Raw genomic sequence first — 18443 nt, 5'->3', positions numbered from 1 at the left:
GAGCTCAGGGCTGGAACAGCACGGGGGGCCACGAGTCAGGAGCTGGATGTGCATATGGACAGTCAGGCTGCAGAGCTACCATGGGGCTCCCAGAGCAGAATCCCACATGGGTTGCACGTTGGGATTAGCTAATGGTTACAGTTCCACCCAGGCCGCCTGGCTGGCCCCAGACTCAAGCTACGTCCCACATGGCGGGGACAACCTCAGACGGGGGCTCTGAGCTGGCCCAGGCTGCAGACCGAGGCAGGTGAACGTCTCACACGTCCTGCTGAGGGGGGTGCCGGAGCAGGGAGGACTCCCAGGCCGGGAAAGTGCGGCGTGCGGCCCGATCCTACCCTCTCCCTCTAACGACAGAGCTGATCCGCTCCGGGGTAAGAGGCTACTTCCCAGCCGCAGGTCCCTCACTCTGCCCAGTCCTGCCGCCTCCACTTGTAACCGGCCTCCTGCATGGTCCAAAGGCCCAGGCTTGTGGGGGGGAGGGGGCTGCCATGGTGCTGGATGCAACACAAAGCCCCATGCACAAAGCCCCTTCCCCGGAGCCAGCTTTGCTGGCAGCAATGAGAGACGGGGAGGTCCTGCTAGACTGCAATGCCCCCTGGTGGTGCTTGAAAAGCCAGCAGCTACAGACAGCCCCCCCCAACCCTCACTCGGGCCCCCCCCACCCCGAGGCAGGCAGCCTCCCCATTCATTGATGCTTTTCCCCTCCAGTCTGTCACACACGCACACGTCCGAGCGCTGAGGTGGAGTGAAGACTTTAACTGTCTCCTCTTCGCCTGCTCTAAACTCTCCGAGGGAGCTTGGAAAATGAGCAGGGCTGGAAGACTGGGGAAGTCTTTCTCCAGCCGGGCTGCGTAGCAAGGTGAGAGTCCCCCTTTGCCAGGACAAAATCTGGATTTTGCTTTTTTGGGTTGTTATGGAAAACGAATGTAGCACTGAGTGTCCAGGTACCCGGATCGCCCCGCTCCAAGTCGCTAGGCGGTGGAGAAGACCTGGATTCCCACGGCTGGGAAAAAGCACACCGGTAGGAGGGTGGCGGGCGTGTTCCTAAGAGAGGGGGCAAAAAACAGAAAACAGAGCAGCAGTGAGTATAAAATCCTGCTCTCGCTTTCGCAAGCTGCGTGGAGAGGAGCCAGGCAAGGGGAGCCGACGGGCTGGGGCGGTCCGGCTGGAACCGACGAGACGTATTCTGTTTCAGGCATGGAGGAAATGTGATAAAACTCCGAAACTGCAGCCCCGAGGGGCAGACACTGTGCAGGATGCAGATTCCAGGGCAGGTGGACGGCTGACTGCATAGACAGATATCAGGTATACCGATAGGGATCGGATAAACAGACAGATGCCGGACGTGCACTGGAGTGATAGATAGGATCAGTGTATGGACAGACAGAGAGATGGACGGCTAGACAGACACCGGATATAGGTTCTGTAGACAGACTCTGGGAAGCAGGCGAGTGAGTGTAAGACTATTATGGGATGTGACTGTTTTATCACAATCCTGTTAAGTATTAAAGGACCAGTCTCAGCTTAAACTTCCCTGGGCTGTTAAATCGGGCTTTGCCTGGAGCTTTGAGCTGGCTGTGAGCAGCGTGTGGGTTTAGCGTTGCATACACAGCCTGCCTGGCCAGTGCTCTCTGGGCCGGGGATGATTTTGGGGGACAGGGAGAGAGCTTTGCACCGTCCTGGCCAAGAGTCCATGTGCCAAGCAGGAGAAGTGAAATCTGTGCGTCTGTCACTTAAGAGGAGGCATTTTCCCTGCAAGGCGATTTGCCTTCCTGAGCCTATTAGACTGTGTCAGCACTTCAGGACGGGAGCGGAGTTATTTATGTCTTTTCTATCACCGAGCACAAATAGAAAATCAGAACTCGATTCATTCCCCCATCAGCGGCTCTGGCGGCCAGGTCAGCGTCCCCTTGGGGTGCCTCTTGCCCGTGGGTCTCTTTCAGAGCCACTTGATTATTTTCTTTAGAGCATCTTCAGCGTGCGCTGCACCCCAGGGCAGCAATAACCCCCTTGCAGAGCTAAAGGAGTCAAGAGCGTGTTTCTCCGCTGCAAACAGGTGCCGTAGACGGGAGGGAAATGCAACCCCTTGGAAGTCCTGGCCGTGACTTGCACAACGCCAGGTGGTGTCCTCCCTCCCCATCTGCGTCCTCAGGTGACTAACAGAGCGGAAGGGGGGCAAAGGGAAAGGCGAGATAATTGGCAGAGAGGCTTTCAGAGAAGGTCTGAAAAGACGTGGAAGTGAAGTTGAAAGCACCGGAGATTTTTTCCCCCCCCAGCCTGTTTGTTAAGACGGCAAAGCCCGAGCCCTCATCCCTGTCCAGCCGAGGGTTTCGCTCTTAATCTAGCACCAGTGTAAATTGTCCCCTGGACCAGAGAGCACTGGGATGAAGAGCCATTTTCCCCAGGGTGATTTTATGGCCGTCCCTGTATCCCCGCTGCCCATCTAGGGAAGTTTGAGCTGGGGCGATGGCTCAGAGCTTTTCTGGGTTGACTGTAAAATTGCATCCTGGCTTCACTTCTTGCCTTTAGAACGGGGCGTGTGTGCGGGGGCGCTGAGAACATCCCCATGGAGAGAGACTTGTCCAGCCTGGCCCTGCCGAGTGGCATGTGTTAACGGCTGCCGTGAAAGCTTTGCTAGAAAGAGCTGGTGCCAGGCTAGCCAAGCACCCCTGGGACTAGTAATCGGATGACGCTGACCCTCCGAATAACCCGGCCCTGGCAGCCCCGGCGGTCCTGGCCCATGCAGCCAGGGAAGGTTACTCTGCGAGACAGGAGCAATTGAAGAGGCAAAAATAGCCCCATGGGGCTGAGCTGTGCCTGGCTTCTTGGTGCTCTTCACATATGTGGAGCTAGGGAAATGCAGCCGGTCTCAGGCTGTGCGGGAGAATCGCTGTCTGTAACATGGTTCAGGAGGCCACAGGGTCTCCTGGAGACAGATCTGGTTGTACTCGGGACGGGCAAATTTGTGCTAGACAGAAGCTTCTGCTAGGCCCGGCTTTTGTGGGGGGTGGATGAGGAGGGGTGTAGAGAGGAAGGAGTGAAACTGTGGATTGGACGGTACCTTGTGGGGACTGTTGAGGGGTGGGGTTTGGTGGGACAGGGCTGTGGGGCGCGGGGAGGCTTGGGGGGACAGGATCGTAGGGACTGGGAGGTTTGGGTGAGGATGGAGGTTTTAAAACCCCCACCTGGTTGGCGCAGGAAGCTGTCAATGATGCAGACTGGCCCCCATCCAGCCCAGTCACCCAGTGACTTTTCCCTGGCATGTGGCCCTGTAAATTCGGGTCAAGGGCCAAGCCGGAGCGAGCTGGCAGCACTGCCCGTAGTCCCCCTCCCCTATCCCAGCAGGCCGTCTGTGGATGCGCCTCGTGCCCCACAATGCCAGGCAGAGCGGGGATTTTGCAGAGGCACCTGCTGCACTGGTGCTTGGAAAGCTGGCGCAGCATGAGATGCCCCCGTGCCCCTTACAGCAGCTCTCCCCCAGCCTGCAGCACGGAGAGCTGGTGACAGCATGGCAGGGCCAAGCCAGGCTAGGGGTCCCATCCCTGTGTTAGCCGTGGCCCCGGCCCGTCTTTCCCGAGGAGCCTGCGCTGGCCCGGGTTGGATTTCAACCCGCCCCGCGGTGTCGTGGGGCAGCGATTCAGTCCACCCCAGGCTGGACACTTGCCAGCATCCTAGGCAGCTCCTGGGACAGTGACCACGAAGCACTCATGGTTCACCTGCAACATGGGGGCCCACGCTGGGCCCTGCCTAGCTGAGCAGTGGAGGGAGGACGGTTGAGGGTGGGAGCGAGGGCGGCTTTAAGGCATCTCTCTAATCCAGTCCAGTCTCTTTGCAGCGGGAGGCCATGTATCCCTCCGCCAACTGCTCCAGCCTGCCCCCCGGAGACCTCCCCGCGCAGCTGGACTACCAGGATCTGTGCAACCAAAGCCAGCAGGACGCTGCCCTTAGCCACATTGACCCCAAGGACTTGAATCTGACAGTGGAGCAGCTGCAGGACAAATACCTGGGCCCCCGGAGATCCAGCTTCTTCATCCCAGTCTGCGCCACCTACCTGCTGATCTTCGTGGTGGGGGCCATCGGCAACACGCTGACCTGCCTGGTCATCGTGCGCCACCGGTTCATGAGGACCCCCACGAACTATTACCTGTTCAGCCTGGCCGTCTCCGACCTGCTGGTGCTCCTGCTGGGGATGCCGCTGGAGCTCTACGAGATGTGGAGCAACTACCCCTTCCTCCTGGGCGCCGGGGGCTGCTACTTCAAGACGTTGCTCTTTGAGGCCGTCTGCTTCGCCTCCATCCTCAACGTGACGGCGCTGAGCGTGGAGCGCTACATCGCTGTGGTCCACCCGCTCAGGGCCAAGTACGTGGTGACCAGGAAGCACGCCAAGCGGGTCATCGTCACGGTCTGGGTGTTGTCCGTGCTCTGCTCCATCCCCAACACCAGCCTGCATGGTATCCAGCCCCTCTATGTGCCGGGCAGAGGGGTGGTGCCGGACTCGGCCGTCTGCACCCTGGTGAAACCCCGTCTGGTCTACAACCTCATCATCCAGATCACCACCATCCTCTTCTTCTTCCTGCCCATGGGCACCATCAGCATCCTGTACCTGCTCATCGGGCTGCAGCTGAAGAAGGAGAAGATGCTGCAAGCCCTGGAGGCCAAATCGGGCGGGGACTGCGACTACCACAACATCCGCATGCAGCAGCAGAAGATCAGGAGGAGGCAGGTGACTAAGATGCTGTGTAAGTGGAGATGAGGGGGGCGAGGCAGGGGAGAGCTCGTGATTCACCTCGGCGGCTGATCCCCTGCGCCGGCCCATGCATCACGGAAGGATGCAGCTCAGGGGCGCAGAGGGAGGTATTCCCAACCTGCGTTATCACTGGGTGGCTAGGGCAGGCCACCCATGTCCCGCAGCCCAGCTGCTGGAGGGCAGGACCAAGCGAGAGCTCCAGGGGGAACTGGGCACCACTCAGCAGAGTGGTGGCGGATGCAGCCCAGCTCCAAGACGTTGCAAAGGGGACTGAAGATCTGGAAGGCCTGGAGCAGTCCAGACCGGAACAGGCCAGGCTCCATGCAGTCTCTCTGCAAGCCCCTAGGAGCACATCAACTGGCAAAAGTCCCCTGCGGGGAGGCTATCCGCCTCTTTTATCTGGTACAGGCTGAGAGCAACCAGCCTAAGGATTTGAGCCAGGGATCCTTGGGTGACCTGGCGTTAGCTCACCTGCCCCTCCAGCTACAGCAGGTTCTGCACTCAGGCCCCTGCAAGGCAGAGCCACCCAACCCCTTGCTAAGTGAGAGCAGCACCGCTCCATCCCCTTGGGAGCCTGGCGTCCCTTTGCAGAGGGACTGGGAGTTAGGAGCACCGTAGCAGCAGGTCCCGACTCCCCTGGGTAGTGCTGGGATGAAGCTCTTGGCCAGACTCCTGTACGCCACGCACAGTCCTAGCAGCCTCCTGGGGAGCGGGCTTTCCAGGGGATCTGAGAAGGGGCTGGGTGAAGGCTGCACCCGGAGCTCCCCAAAGCTGCCCTGAAGATGGCCAGTGTGCTGGATGGGACTTGCTCCCTCCTAGGTCTTGGCATATTGCCCCCCGTGCCAGGGCCCCTAGCCCCTGCCTGCCGGGGCCCTAGCGTTTCCCCCTTCTCGAGCGCAGCCAGCCGGAGTCTCAGAGCTCCTAACAAACCCAGCCCCTCGCTCCGCTGGTACATAAGTACAGCCCCTGTGGAATACAGGCGTCTTGGGCCAGATCCTCGGTGGGTGGAAATCAATGTAGCCTCCCCCTCCAAGTCAACCGAGTCGTGCTTATTTATTCCAGTTGAGGGTCTGACCCTTTGGCTGTGTTTACTCTGTATGTGTGTGCGTGCGTGGGGGTGTACCTCTGTGTGTGTGCGCGTGCCTGTGTGTGTTTGTCTCTCAGCGTTGTTGCCTTCATGCCTGCAGTGCTGTAAGTGTGACTTTGCTGCTCCAGCATGTCACTGAACAGGTGATTTCCGATGCACCTTTACAGGTCGGGTGGGTGCGTGGGGACAGCAAAGCCGGGCTGCGTTAGCCGGCCGTGTGTGTTGCTGGGTGTACAGGGAGTGGACATGTAGGGTGACCCGATGTCCCGATTTCATAGGGACACTCCCGATACGCGGCGTTCTGTCTGACATAGGCGCCTATTGCCCCCCACCCCCGTCCCAATCTTTCACGCTTGCCATCTGGTCACCCTCCATGCATGAGAGTGCATTGGGGTGCTCACACATTCCAGGGGAACATCCTGTTGTTACTTGTTACTCTTCATTAGGAAGAGCCCCAGGAATGCATGGTGCTGGACGGAGAGAGAGAGAGGCTACAGGCCCTGTCCTGTGGCACTGACGGTCTGGGTTATGCCCAAGGCTCCCTTTACAGGATCCCGGTGCGTGCTGTATTAGCAGCCAAGCGGCCCTGTGTGCTACGCCGTAGGGGTGTGACCGGGCTGTGCCTTGCTGCGGTGCACTGGTGGTACACTAGTGCTGGGTGCCCTGCAGGGAGAGGGGTGTGCGTAACTGCAGCTCAGCGCTATGTTCCTGGAAACGCGGCTTCGGCGCCGTGCTTGAGCGGAGATCTGCTGTGCAGTTGTTATTTTAAAGCTGAGGGCGAGTTCTGACTGACCAAGGCGGGTTCCGGCTCCTGGGCCGGATTCTCGCCTGCATCCCCCTTTGCAGCTGGGGAAAGTGGGTGTAAAAGGTTACCGTTCTGATCGGGTGCCACTTTGCACCCGCTTGGCCTGGGTGTAAACGGCGTCCTGGAATCAGGTGCCACGTGGGTCTGGTGCCATAGCATGATGCCCGGCCGGGGCACATGGCATGCTTAGCACGCCTGCCGTTGGCTTCTCCTCTGGAGGGGTGAGTCCCAAGCAGCATCCAGCTTCCCTCCAACCACAGTGTGAGATAGGACAGCTGGGACCACAGGGGCCAGGGGGTGTGTGGATTCTCTGTGCACCGTGTCCCTCCCTGCAGTGGCCCTGGCTGGTGTCAGCTTGGTGGAGCAGCTAGGGAAGGAGGCTTTTATCACAGTAGCACTAACCAGCTGGGAATTGGCAATGGGCCCGAGATAAGAGATCTGAGCCAGCAGGTCTCCCAGCTGCTCGTTAATCTCTAAGAGGTGCCCAGGGTCGTGATGGTGAATACTCCATCAATGGAGGGCTGTTTCATTTGTCTAATAAACGCAGCGGGCTTCCAGGGCGGCCTTGGCTGGCTGGTGGGTTTCGCTCGGGCACAGACACAATCCAGGGCTGGAAGCATTTCCCAGGGAAGATGCCCGCTCGCAGGCCAAGCCAGCCAGAGCTGCAGTGGTCCCTGGGGCTGCAAAGTTTTGGCTCTGGGCTGAGCGAAGGCCCCGTGCTTGACAAGAAGCAAAGCCACGTGGCAGAGCAGCTCTGGCAAGAGACAGAGGGAGAGATGTTAACCAGACCTCATGTCCTTTCTACAACCCGCTTCCCTGGCTGCCCCAGAGAGCAGATCAACAAGACAGGGGGGAGCGAATCCCTTTTGTTCTGGCCTTGCCGTGCAGGGACACACTAGCATTGCAAACAAGCGTTGGCTGGGATGGTCCTGAGCTCACCATGCCTGCACAAGGCCTTGTGTCCTCTTGCAACAGCCGTCCCAGCTGTTCCCAAGTATCAGCTTGCTTGCAATGCCTGGGGTTTTAACTCAGGCTTGGCTTGAAGTGGCGCTGCCTGAAAAGGTGTCCCGTCTCCAGGGGAGCCGCAAGCATTGCCGCAACACCCGCTCAGCAGGTCCCCATAATGCCGTCTGCTGTGGTTGGAAGTAACCCAGAGCCCCTCATCCCACCAGAGGAGCTGGAGGGGTTGCAAGCACTTTGGAGGGCAGGATTAGGATTCAACACAATCTTGACAAACTGGAGAAATGGTCTGAAATAAAGAGGATGACATTCATTGGGGCAAATGCAAACCACATTCATTAGGGGCAAATGCTTAGGAAGGAATTGCACACACGCAAACTGGGAAATGACTGCCGAGGAAGGAGCATTGCAGAAAAGGATCTGGGGGTCAGAGTGGAGCACAGACGAAATATGAGCGGTCAATGTAACACTGCTGCAAAAAAAGTGAACATTGTTATGAGCTATATTAGCAGGCGACTTGTAAGCAAGACATGAGAAGTAATTCTGCCAAGCTACTCAGCACCGGTAAGGCCTCAGCTGGAGTACTATGTCCAGTTCCGGGCGCCACACTTTGGAAAAGAAGTAACAAATTGGAGGAAGTCCAGATGAGAGCAACAAAAACACAGCCTACGGGGAAAGATTGAAAAAAACTAGTTAGTTTAGTCTGGAGAAGAGAAGACTGTGGGAGGACATGATAACAGGCTTCCAGAATGTAAAAGATTGTTATAAAGAGGAGGGTGATAAATTGTTCTCCTTAACCACTGAGGATAGGACAAGAAGCAATGGGCTTAAACTGCGGCAAGGGTTTAGATCAGACATTAGAAAAACTTCCTAACTGTCAGGGTGGTTAAGCACTGGAATAAATTGCCTAGGGAGGTTGTGGGATCTCCGTCACTGGAGATTTTTAAGAGCAGGTTAGACAAACACCTGTCAGGGATGGTCTCAGATAACACTTAGCCCTGCCTCGGTGCAGGGGACTGGACGAGACGACCTCTCTGTTAGGGGTCCGGTGCTGTGGGGTAGATGCAGTGTGTGTGGATGTGCCACATTTGTTCTGCTCCTGGCCGGAGAGCGAGACCCCCAGGTGCCGATGGCCCGGCAGCGCCTTCTCTGCTCAGCGGGGACACCCCCAGGGGGATGTCAGGGGGGCAAAGGGTCATCCGGCCCGCACCCCCGGGTGACTCCGCTTAGCTTGAGTGAGGAGGGTTCTGGGAGCTGGGAGGGGGGAGCCCAGCCGGAGGGCACTGAGATCTGAAGGGCAGGATTCCCCAGGAGCGCTGCGCCCTGGCAGGCGGGCACTTGGGGAACTGACATGGCCCTGGTCCCCCAAGCCATTCTGCAACAGTGAGCTCGGCTGCCCCAAGGCGATTTGGCTGAGCACGTGGCCCCACAGGGCTCCCTGCAACGCTTCCTGGGCCTGGCCCGCCTCTAAGGCCGAGGGGCGGCCCACAGGGACGACATGTCCCAGAATGTATCGCTCCATCTTGATCCAAACAGAGGCGACCAGAGGAGCAGGCTGAGTGTTAGGTTTGAAATTCCCGGGCTCCCTGGGAGCACTGATCCCAGGAACGCTTCATCCTCCCGACATGAGTCTGAGTCCTGGGTGGGAGGTAAGAACCAGGCTCCCATCTGCTCTGCACAGACACTAGAGATCCCAGGGCCCTTCCCGTGAGAACAGTGGTGTGTCCCAGTGGCCTTGGCCCAAATGTCTCTTTATCCCCTTGTTAGCTGGGACATTTCTGTCCCCTGGATTCATAATTCCTGTAAGGACTGAAATCCCTTTTCTGGCCTCCTGCTCGGCCCCCAGCTAACCAGGCAGCCAGGAGTTCACCTGGTGTGCAGGGCGCTGCAATCTGCTGCGTGCCATCCCAGCTGCCCAGCTGGCCTCCAGTTGGGCATGGCGCCTGGCCTCTCCCAGGACTGTGCATTCCAAATCGACTCCGGATTCCCCTTCACCCCTTTCAGCTGCAACCGGGGGCGTGAGCTTCGCTGGAAAAATAAACACCCGTCCAAGTGAAACGCCAGCAGAACCCCATTAACCCTGAGTTCAGCCTTTCGGGGAGCCTGGCGTTTTCTGGGCAGCGCTGGGTGGGCACCTGCCGCTCCCCTCCCACGCTCTGCTGGCTGCAGGGGTGAGACGTGCTCCCCTCCCCGTGGAGCTGCCTGAGGAGCCGAGACACATGGTCCGAGCCAGCTGCCCTGGCACCGGTGTGGGAGGGAGACAGAAAATGCAGGGGGCACTTCCCTGCCCCCTTCTGCACTGGCACGGGAGCAGCCAGAATGCTGGGGTCGCACAAGGAGCTCAGAGCACTGCTCCCAGCCCCCTACATCCGAAGGGCACAAGTGGGACATGGCTGGGGGCTTGTTCCCCAGCACAGGATCAGCAGTGCAGGGGGTTGAGCATGCCTCGCCAGGCCGTATTGGGCCTGCCTCAGAATGCCAGGACTTAACCACCCTGACAGTTAGGAAGTTTTTCCTAATGTCCAACCTAAACCACCCTTGCTGCAATTTAAGCCCATTGCTTCTTGTCCTATCCTCAGAGGTTAATGAGAACAATTTTTCTCCCTCCTCCTTGTAACAACCTTTTATGTACTTGAAAATTGTGATCACGTCCCCTCTCAGTCTTCTTGTCTCCAGACTGAACAAACCCAGTGTTTTCAATCTTCCCTCAGAGGTCATGTTTTCTAGACCTTTAATCATTTTTGTCGCTCTTCTCTGGACTTTCTCCGATTTGTCCACATCTTTCCTGAAATGTGGCACCCAGAACTGGACACAATACTCCAGCTGAGGCCTAATCAGCGCGGAGTAGAGCGGACGAATTACTTCTCGTGTCTTGCTTTCAACCCTCCTGCTAATACATCCCAGAATGATGTTCGCTTTTTTTGCAACGGCGTGACACTGTTGACTCATATTTAGCTTGTGATCCACTCTGACCCCAGATCCCTTTCCACAGTATTCTTTCCTAGGCCTCATGTCCCAGTTTGTGTGTGTGCAACTGATTGTTCCTTCCTAAGTGTATCCTGGTATTCAGCCGAGGGGCCCCTTTATTTCCCCTACTGCCTCCCCCCTTCCCTCTAAACAGCCTTATCTCCTCCCCCCCTCCCGCCCCTTCACACCTTCCTGCACATCAAACTGTCTCCCTCCCACTCCTCCTTCGGAGAAGCCTTTGGGTGATCGACCACCCACCCCAAACCCCCTCTCTTCCTGGCTTCCTCCTGCCAGAGTACGGGGCTGAACAGTGCTGTCTGCCCCATGCCCTCCCCTGTGAAGCAAGCGCCAGGCACCCTGACAGGGCTCCATGCATACTAACAATGCTCCTCAGAGGTGCCAAGCGCCCACTGGCTTCCCCAGGAATTGTGGCGGGCGGTGGGCACGGAGAGGCAGGTAAAACCCCGCACTCCCCTGGAACTGGACGCAGCGTCCCGGCAAGCGCAGAGCATGGGGAGGGGAGGGCGCTGAGCCCATAGAACCGGTGAAGTGTCCAACGTCGGCCAGCACCCTGGGCACAATTTTGGCTTAGACGAGGGAGATCCCTGAACCCCGAGGTTCAGCCCCAGGCATGGTGCTTTAACCCTTTCCGACCTTGGGGAGGCCGGAGGTACTTCACGCCTTCTGGCCTGGGTTTTCGTGGGTTTGGAACCTCCACTTTAAGGGGCGCTGTGCTGGGGAGGGTATGTAGCTGGGTCCCTGGGAGCTGTGGGACATGGAGCTAGTCCCAGGCTGGGGCTCTCCCTGCAGCCTGCCTGGCCGGTTCCACCTCACCCTTCCACCCGGGCTGGCCATGCTGGTGTAAGCGGGGGAATGGTCCCGCTATTGTGGGAAACTTTCCTGGCTTCTACCCTATCCCGGTGAAGAGGGCTAGCGAAAGGATCTGAGTCCTCGCTCCCACTCCCTTTACCCAGATGCCTGCCTGACCTTGAGGGCTGTGTGGCAGAGTCCTCGTAACCCTGACAAGGCTGAGCCCAGGATTCCTGGGGGGCTCGACCCCCAACCTTGTCATGGTCACTTAGGGCAGGGGCTAGGGTGTCCCCACTCCGGGGTGCTCTCTCCTCTCTGGATGCTTCCCTGACCCACTGATTACTACATACAGCTCAAAGCAAATACAATTTATTAAACAGCAACCAATTATGAATAAGGAAAAAATGGGAAAGGTGAAAGGAAAACCCGGCACCCTGCTCTGTGGCATGGGGACATCACGACCAGCATCTCTGGGACGTAAGGGCAGTTCACAGTCTGTCCCTCACATGTCCCAGGCCCTGGCTATGCTGAAGGGATGCTGCAGGTCAGACACTTGCTCTGGTGGTGGCCACACGCCTCCAGGCTCTGGATGGCAGGACCCTTCTTCCCAGCGTCAGCCCCTGCTGTTGGGGTTATGATCCCCCGCCGAGTCTGGCCTGCACAGCCTCCTGGTTGGGGGCGTCTCCCTGTGCTGGGCCCTCTGCCCAGCGTCCCCCTCACTCTCCCGAGCTGCTCACCGCACCCGGCTCCAGATGGCTCCAGCTCCAGCTCCACTCTGCCTCAGAACGGCAGCTGCTCTGCCTCCAGCCCCCCGGGCTGCTTTTCCTGGCCCCTCTGGCTGGCAGGGCTCTGCTCCCCAGCTCAGCTTGGGCCCCCGCTCTCTCCTTAGCTCAGCCCCACTGTGTCTGACCCAGGCAATTCCAGCTCACACGGAAGATGGGACCCCCTGGTCTCCTGACTCCCTCAGTAGCCTGCCCCATCAATCAGGCTGACCTGGAGCACTGGCTTCTCCCCACTGTTCCTGGGGACTGTCAGTCTCAGGGACCTGACTTCCCATCCACCCTTCCCCTTTCCTTTGGTACTGGGAGCTACCCAACCAGAAACCCCCACTGAGTTTAGTAAGGGGCCAGCCGTCCCCTTACACTGGCATCAGGCGGCTCACAGCCACAGGAGGGGCCGGGAACATCCTGGCATGGAGCTGGGCAGGCCTGTGGGAGGCAGAGATGGGAACCAGGTTTTCTCAGGACCCCATGGCTGTGGCTGTGAAGGCTCCAGGGCTGCTGGTCTGGCTCCGGCCACCAGCCCGGGGAATCCACGCAGAGACTCCGGGATGTGGAGAGCAGCGACGAGGCTGCTCTGTTCTCGTCTGCGCCAGGGCCGTGTATTTAATCAGGATAAAACAAACTCCGTGAGAACAGACACCTGATTTCTATCGGGTGCGTATCCTGGGACAACAGCCACAGCCCTCTCTGGGGTCGCGGAGGTGGGGAAGGAGCTGGGTTTGCCAAGGAGCTTGGGGAAGGGGACAGAGAAACAAACACCAGAGACAGGATGCTGAACGGAAGGGGGACAAGGGAGAAAGCTGGTTAATGGGACCACAATTAGCAACCGCTGGCTGGAGAAGGGTGGCACCAGGGAGAGAAAGAGAGCAGAATGAAGCGAAAAGAATGGACAGGGAAGGGAAAGAAAGACCCGCTGAGACTGGGTGAAGGTCCAAGAAATCAGAGGGGTGCGAGGGAGCGATAGTTACAGGGAACCATACAGATTGCCAGACGCTGGGACTACGTGGCAGGGGATGGATCACTGGAAAATTGCCCTGTTCTGTTCATTCCCTCTGAAGCACCTGGCATTGGCCACTACAGGATACTGGGCTAATTGGACCACTAAGCTGCCCCAGTTTGGTTGTTCTTATGTCTCTTATATTTCTTATGGAGGGTGGAGACTGGGAAAGAACTGGGTTGCATTTTATATTAGGGTTTTATTTATAAATGGTTTATAAAGGGTTAATAGATGTTTCATGTTACAGACAGATGTAGGATGTGTTACAGATGGTTACAAGTGGTCTATGGACTTGCTGGATTCTATGACAGTTGATTAACCAGTTATTAAAACAGCTAACCCTTCGTTAACTTTCGATAAACTATTGATTTTATAAACTCTGTTGAATACACATCATGCCTTGTGGAATGTTACAAACCATGTGACTAGGATGCAAAGCCAATGAACTGCTGTGTGACATGTCATGATAGCTAATGATATGTCATGCCATAAATCAGTGTCCTTCCACTGCAGTGAGCACCCTTATTCCTTCACATTCTTATTATCTATCTATCTATCTATCTATCCCCATACACCCCATCTATCTATCTATCTATCTATCTATCTATCTATCTATCTATCTATCTATCTATCTATCCCCATACACCCCATCTATCTATCTATCTATCTATCTATCTATCTATCTATCTATCTATCTATCTATCTATCATGCCCATCAAACTGGTATTTGGGCTTCATTTTAACTGCCAGCCATCCACTCCTATGGTTGTGTCTTGCCCCTATTTAAAATAAATCAGTAGAATATATTTGAAGAAACGCAGAGCTAGTGACATGCCTGCCAGCCAGAACCAGCCAAAACCTCCTGCCTTTTCCGGTTGTCCCTCTTCCCATCCTGCAGCCACTAAATCCTTTGTAGGTTTATGTCTCATTTACTGCAAGGGCTCGGTTCCTTTCCATGGCTGTATGATGCCAGCTATGATAAGTAATAAGGAGGCAGTTAATCAATCACATGAGGGCCATGAAAGAAATTGGTGTTTACCCTAGGGTGGCACATTAGAGGTACATACCCACCCACCCCCCCCATGGGTCATCAGCAGGGAAAGAACCCACAGCTTGCAGCACTCCGGGCACGCCCGCCCGCCGACAGCAATTCTGGGCCCCAGGGCAGAACAGTCAATGGGCGCTCTTCTGGCTCGGCCAGTGCTTCCACATGCCCGCTCGGCTGCCTTCACCACTGCCGGTACCACCCCTTGCGTGCCTAGGAGCCCTGCGGCCTGTCCAGGCGATGTAAAAGGGCCCGGGGCTCCTGGCCACCGCCGCAGCGGCTGGGGGCCCTGGGCCTTTTGAAATCACCCGGGCCCCTGGGCAATTTCCCCCTTTTCCTTCCCTGTCAGCGGGCCTGACCTCAGGCTTTTATCCCTCAAAGTAAAGGAGTAATTCCTTTTGTTGGCAGTATCGGTAGGCTGTTATCCCTCTGTGGTAGAGTCAGGAATTGAACCTTGGTTACCTATGGCCCAAGCTACCACTCTACTCCTTGGGCCACCCTTGCTGTCCTATGTGAGCCAGGCATTAAACGGGGCAGGACGTATGCTTTTATCAGTGTCATGCACTGGCAGTATTTCCCCTTCTGCATAGAGAGAATATGGCAACTAATGCAGTGAAGGCAAAGACCAGGAGGCAGGAAAGAACCTGCGCCATCAGATCAGCGACTGTCAGGGACTGAAGCACAGAACCAGCATACCCCGCCCTCCCTCCAATGGCCACGTAATTTTCTCTGCTTCCTTCCAGTCGTGCTGGTTGTCGTATTCGGGATCTGCTGGGCCCCCTTCCACACAGACCGGCTCGTCTGGAGCTTCGTCTCCCACTGGACGGGCCGGATGCTGCACATGTTCCAGTACGTCCACATCATCTCCGGGGTCTTCTTCTACCTGAGCTCAGCCGCCAACCCCATCCTCTACAACCTGATGTCCACGCGCTTCCGGGAGATGTTCAAGGAGGTGATGTGCCGGAAGCGCCTGTGGGGGCGGGGCTCCAGGAAGTACTCGCCCAGCGTCACCCGGGTCACCACCCGCAGCACGGTCTGCGAGCACGTGCCCGCCGGCAACGGGCTGCCCCTGTCCAACGTGGTGGAGGAGGAGATGGGTGTGGCGGGGGAGGACGCCCTTAAGCGTGAGACGTCCTTCCCCTGAGGGCACCGCCAGGGCCTTCCCCGCTAGTCGGGCTCCTGGAGGGACACAACGACTGCAAGGGGGTTGGGAAGACCATGTCCAGTGTCTAGTCACCCGCTTATGTCACCTGCCGCTGTGCCACTCGCTAGCACTGCCCTGGCGTTACCTCCACTCCCACCCCTTGTAAGCCGAACTCCCCAGGGGCTGCGCCGTGGCACGAGGGTACGAGCGCAGGCAGAAAACCACCGAACTTTGGGTTCAGAGAGGTGAGATATTAACTCTTTGCTGGCTGGGGCCCCACTCCACAGGCCAGGCCTTTGCAGCCTCTTGGCCTGGGAATTGGCGGTGGTGCCATCTGGCTGCAGGTTGTTGTCTGGCGTGTCTGGCAGTGCCGGACCGGCTTAGTGCTAGGAGGGATGCAAACAACAAGAGACAGGTTGGTGAGAGGCAGGTTGTCTCCACTGATCCCAGCTTCTTCCCTGTGTATCATAGAATCTCAGCGTTGGAAGGAACCTCAGGAGGTCATCTAGTCCCACCCCCTGCTCAAAGCAGGGCCAATCCCCAATTTTTGCCCCAGATCCCTAAATGGCCCCCTCAAGGATTGAACTCACAACCCTGGGTTTAGCAGGCCAATGCTCAAACCACTGAGCTATCCCTCCTGAAACAGCTCGGTCCAGAGGTGCAGACATGGCCACTGAACTCATAGCAAATGCCTCTGTAATTCAGAGGGCTGGGCCCTGGTCACAGGCTAACGCTGCCCTCCGGCTGCCTGAGTCACAGCGCAACAGGTTCCCCCCCGCCTCCCTCCTGGGAGAAGTCTCCCTGCTAATCCTAGCCTGAGGCTCCAGCCCGGCTCTGCCGACGCGCCGGCCTGCGCTGGCCACCCACTGCCAGGAGCCACAGGCGCAGCGTGGCATGGTGACATCGTCGCAGGGTCATCCTGGGCTACCCGGCCGGGGGTGACATTTCAGTCACAACGAGGCTGTGTCGCCATGTCACTCAGAAGCCATCACTCCCTGCCAGCCTCATTCACCCCCTCCCCAGGCTTTCCCTCTCTTCCCCGCACCTTCTACCACCACACAACAATCCCTCCTCCAGGCTGTCCCAGGCCAATACTCCCCTCCCAGTAGCCCTCAACTTTCTCCAGTATCCTGGTCCCCACTGGATGCCTCCAATTACCCACAAGCCCCCCTTGCTCCTGAGACATGCAGGGAATCAATTCCCAGCATTGCCAGCTCCAGGCCCCCCAAATTCATCTGTCTTTAAAAAAATACTAAATGTCGGGGTCTCTTTCCCTGCCTCCTGGTGCTGGGACTTTTAGGAGTCCTGGCCCCATGTTTTCTCCACACCCCCATGGGCTACAGCCTAGAAACAAAGAGCTGAGATGCTCCCAGAATCCCAGGACTCCAGGAGCTGGGGCTTTCAGAAAGATGCCAGATATCAAGGGAGTTGGCAGTGCTGGGTTCCGGACACCCCTACTCCTGCTGTCCCTGGGGAGGAGGGAGAGGACCAAGAGGTGGAGGAAATCAGCAGAGAAATGCCACGCAGGGAGTGTGGCAGGGTGCAGATGCAGGACCTCCCCCGCAGCCCGTGGGTTTGACGTGCTGTAGCTGAGGCATCAACACCCCCATGTGGTGTGGTGCTACCCCCCACTCCCCGTATGTGCCTGGGCAAGGCTGTGGCAGCTGTGGCAGGGAAGACCTTCGCTCAGGCACCCCCCAGCGAGGCGCGGAGAGCTCAGTTTGACACACACCACACCTGGCTGCCCTTGCTTTCCCCTTCTGCCCACCAGGAGAGACTGTAAATAAGTCAGAGTGAAAGGGCCATAGGGCCTGGCCTGGCTGAGCGGCTGAGGCCATGGTGGAGGCGAGGGGGGCTGGTTTTACTCTGTCCCCAGTGAGGAAGGAAGAGCTGTTGTGTGAGGCTGACTCACCCTTTCCCTGGCTGGCTCCTGTGTGTTGGAGCGTGTAAGCCGTGGAAGATAATCCACCCTCCCCACATAAACATGGGAACCTTTCCTGACAACAGAGATGTCTCTTATCTGTGTGCTAACAGCTGCCACAAAGTGCCGTGCTGGCACCCGCCGGGCTGTGGAGCAGATACTCTCTCGCTCCCTCTCCACTTCCCTTTCTTCCTTTCACCACCTCATCCCGGACCTTCCCCAGCGCAGCAGCCTCTCCTCTGACATCGGCAACTACCCCGGTCCATCCACGCTGTGGCGAGTTCGGGGGTTTTCTGTCTGTGGGTCTCTCCGGTGTGCATGAGCTGATTGTCACTTAACTTGAGAATTAAAATAAACCCACAACTATTCTCGTTAGTTGGGCTCAAATTATTTCTCTCTCTCAGCCACTCTCCCCCGACCCACTGTCTCTATTCAGTATAAACTCAGTTGCACCCCGCCTTGACTTTCCCTAGAAGAGTCACAGCAGAGAAGCTAAATGAATTCTTTGCATCGGTCTCCACTGAAGAGGATGTGAGGGAGATTCCCACACCTGAGCCATCCTTTTTAGGTGACAGATCTGAGGAACTGTCCCAGATTGAGATGTCAATAGAGGAGGTTTTGGAAAAAATTGATACATTAAACAGTAGTAAGTCCCCAGGACCAGATGGGATTCACCCAAAAATTCTGAAAAAATTCAAATATGAAATTGCAGAACTACTAACTGTGGTATGCAACCCATCACTTAAATCAGCCTCTGGACCAGATGACTGGAGGAGAGCTAATGTAACACTGTCTTTTATAAAGGCTCCAGAGGTGATCCTGGCAATTACAGGCCGGTAAGCTAAACTTCAGTACCAGGCAAATTGGTAGAAACTATAGTAAAGAACAGAATTATGAGAAACATAGATATATGTGATTTGTTGGAGAAGAGTCAATCACGTTGTGTGAAGGGAAATCATGCCTCACCAGTCTATTAGAATTCTTGGAGGGGGTCAACAAATGTGGACAAGGGGGATCCAGTGGATATAGTGTACTTGGACTTTCAGAAAGCCATTGATGAGATTCCCTCATCAAAGGCTTGTAAGCAATCAGTCATGGGATAAGAAGGATGATCCTCTCAGGGATCAGTAACTGGTTAAAAGACAGGAAACAAAGGGTAGGAATAAATGGTCAGTTTT

At 56.8% G+C, this 18443-nt stretch overlaps 1 protein-coding gene across 1 annotated transcript; it reads left to right on the top strand.

The window, feature by feature from the left end:
* The first annotated feature begins 719 nt into the window (after positions 1-719).
* Positions 720-17633, top strand: NMUR1 (neuromedin U receptor 1). The gene is made up of 3 exons (XM_007070096.4): positions 720-859; positions 3836-4739; positions 14944-17633. Exons 2-3 carry the CDS (start codon positions 3845-3847, stop codon positions 15342-15344), a joined length of 1296 nt encoding a protein of 431 aa, XP_007070158.2. The 5' UTR covers positions 720-859; positions 3836-3844; the 3' UTR covers positions 15345-17633.
* The last annotated feature ends 810 nt before the right edge of the window (positions 17634-18443 follow it).

This window comes from Chelonia mydas, chromosome 9, assembly GCF_015237465.2.
Source record: "Chelonia mydas isolate rCheMyd1 chromosome 9, rCheMyd1.pri.v2, whole genome shotgun sequence".
Taxonomy (NCBI): Eukaryota; Metazoa; Chordata; order Testudines; family Cheloniidae; genus Chelonia; species Chelonia mydas.
This window is presented reverse-complemented; position numbering and strand designations above follow the sequence as displayed.

Coding starts and splice junctions, on each gene's coding strand:
- NMUR1 (XM_007070096.4), top strand. CDS start 3,845: ATGTATCCCTCCGCCAACTGCTCCAGCCTGCCCCCCGGAGACCTCCCC. Junction 4,740..14,943: donor GCAGGTGACTAAGATGCTGT/GTAAGTGGAGAT, acceptor GCTTCCTTCCAG/TCGTGCTGGTTGTCGTATTC.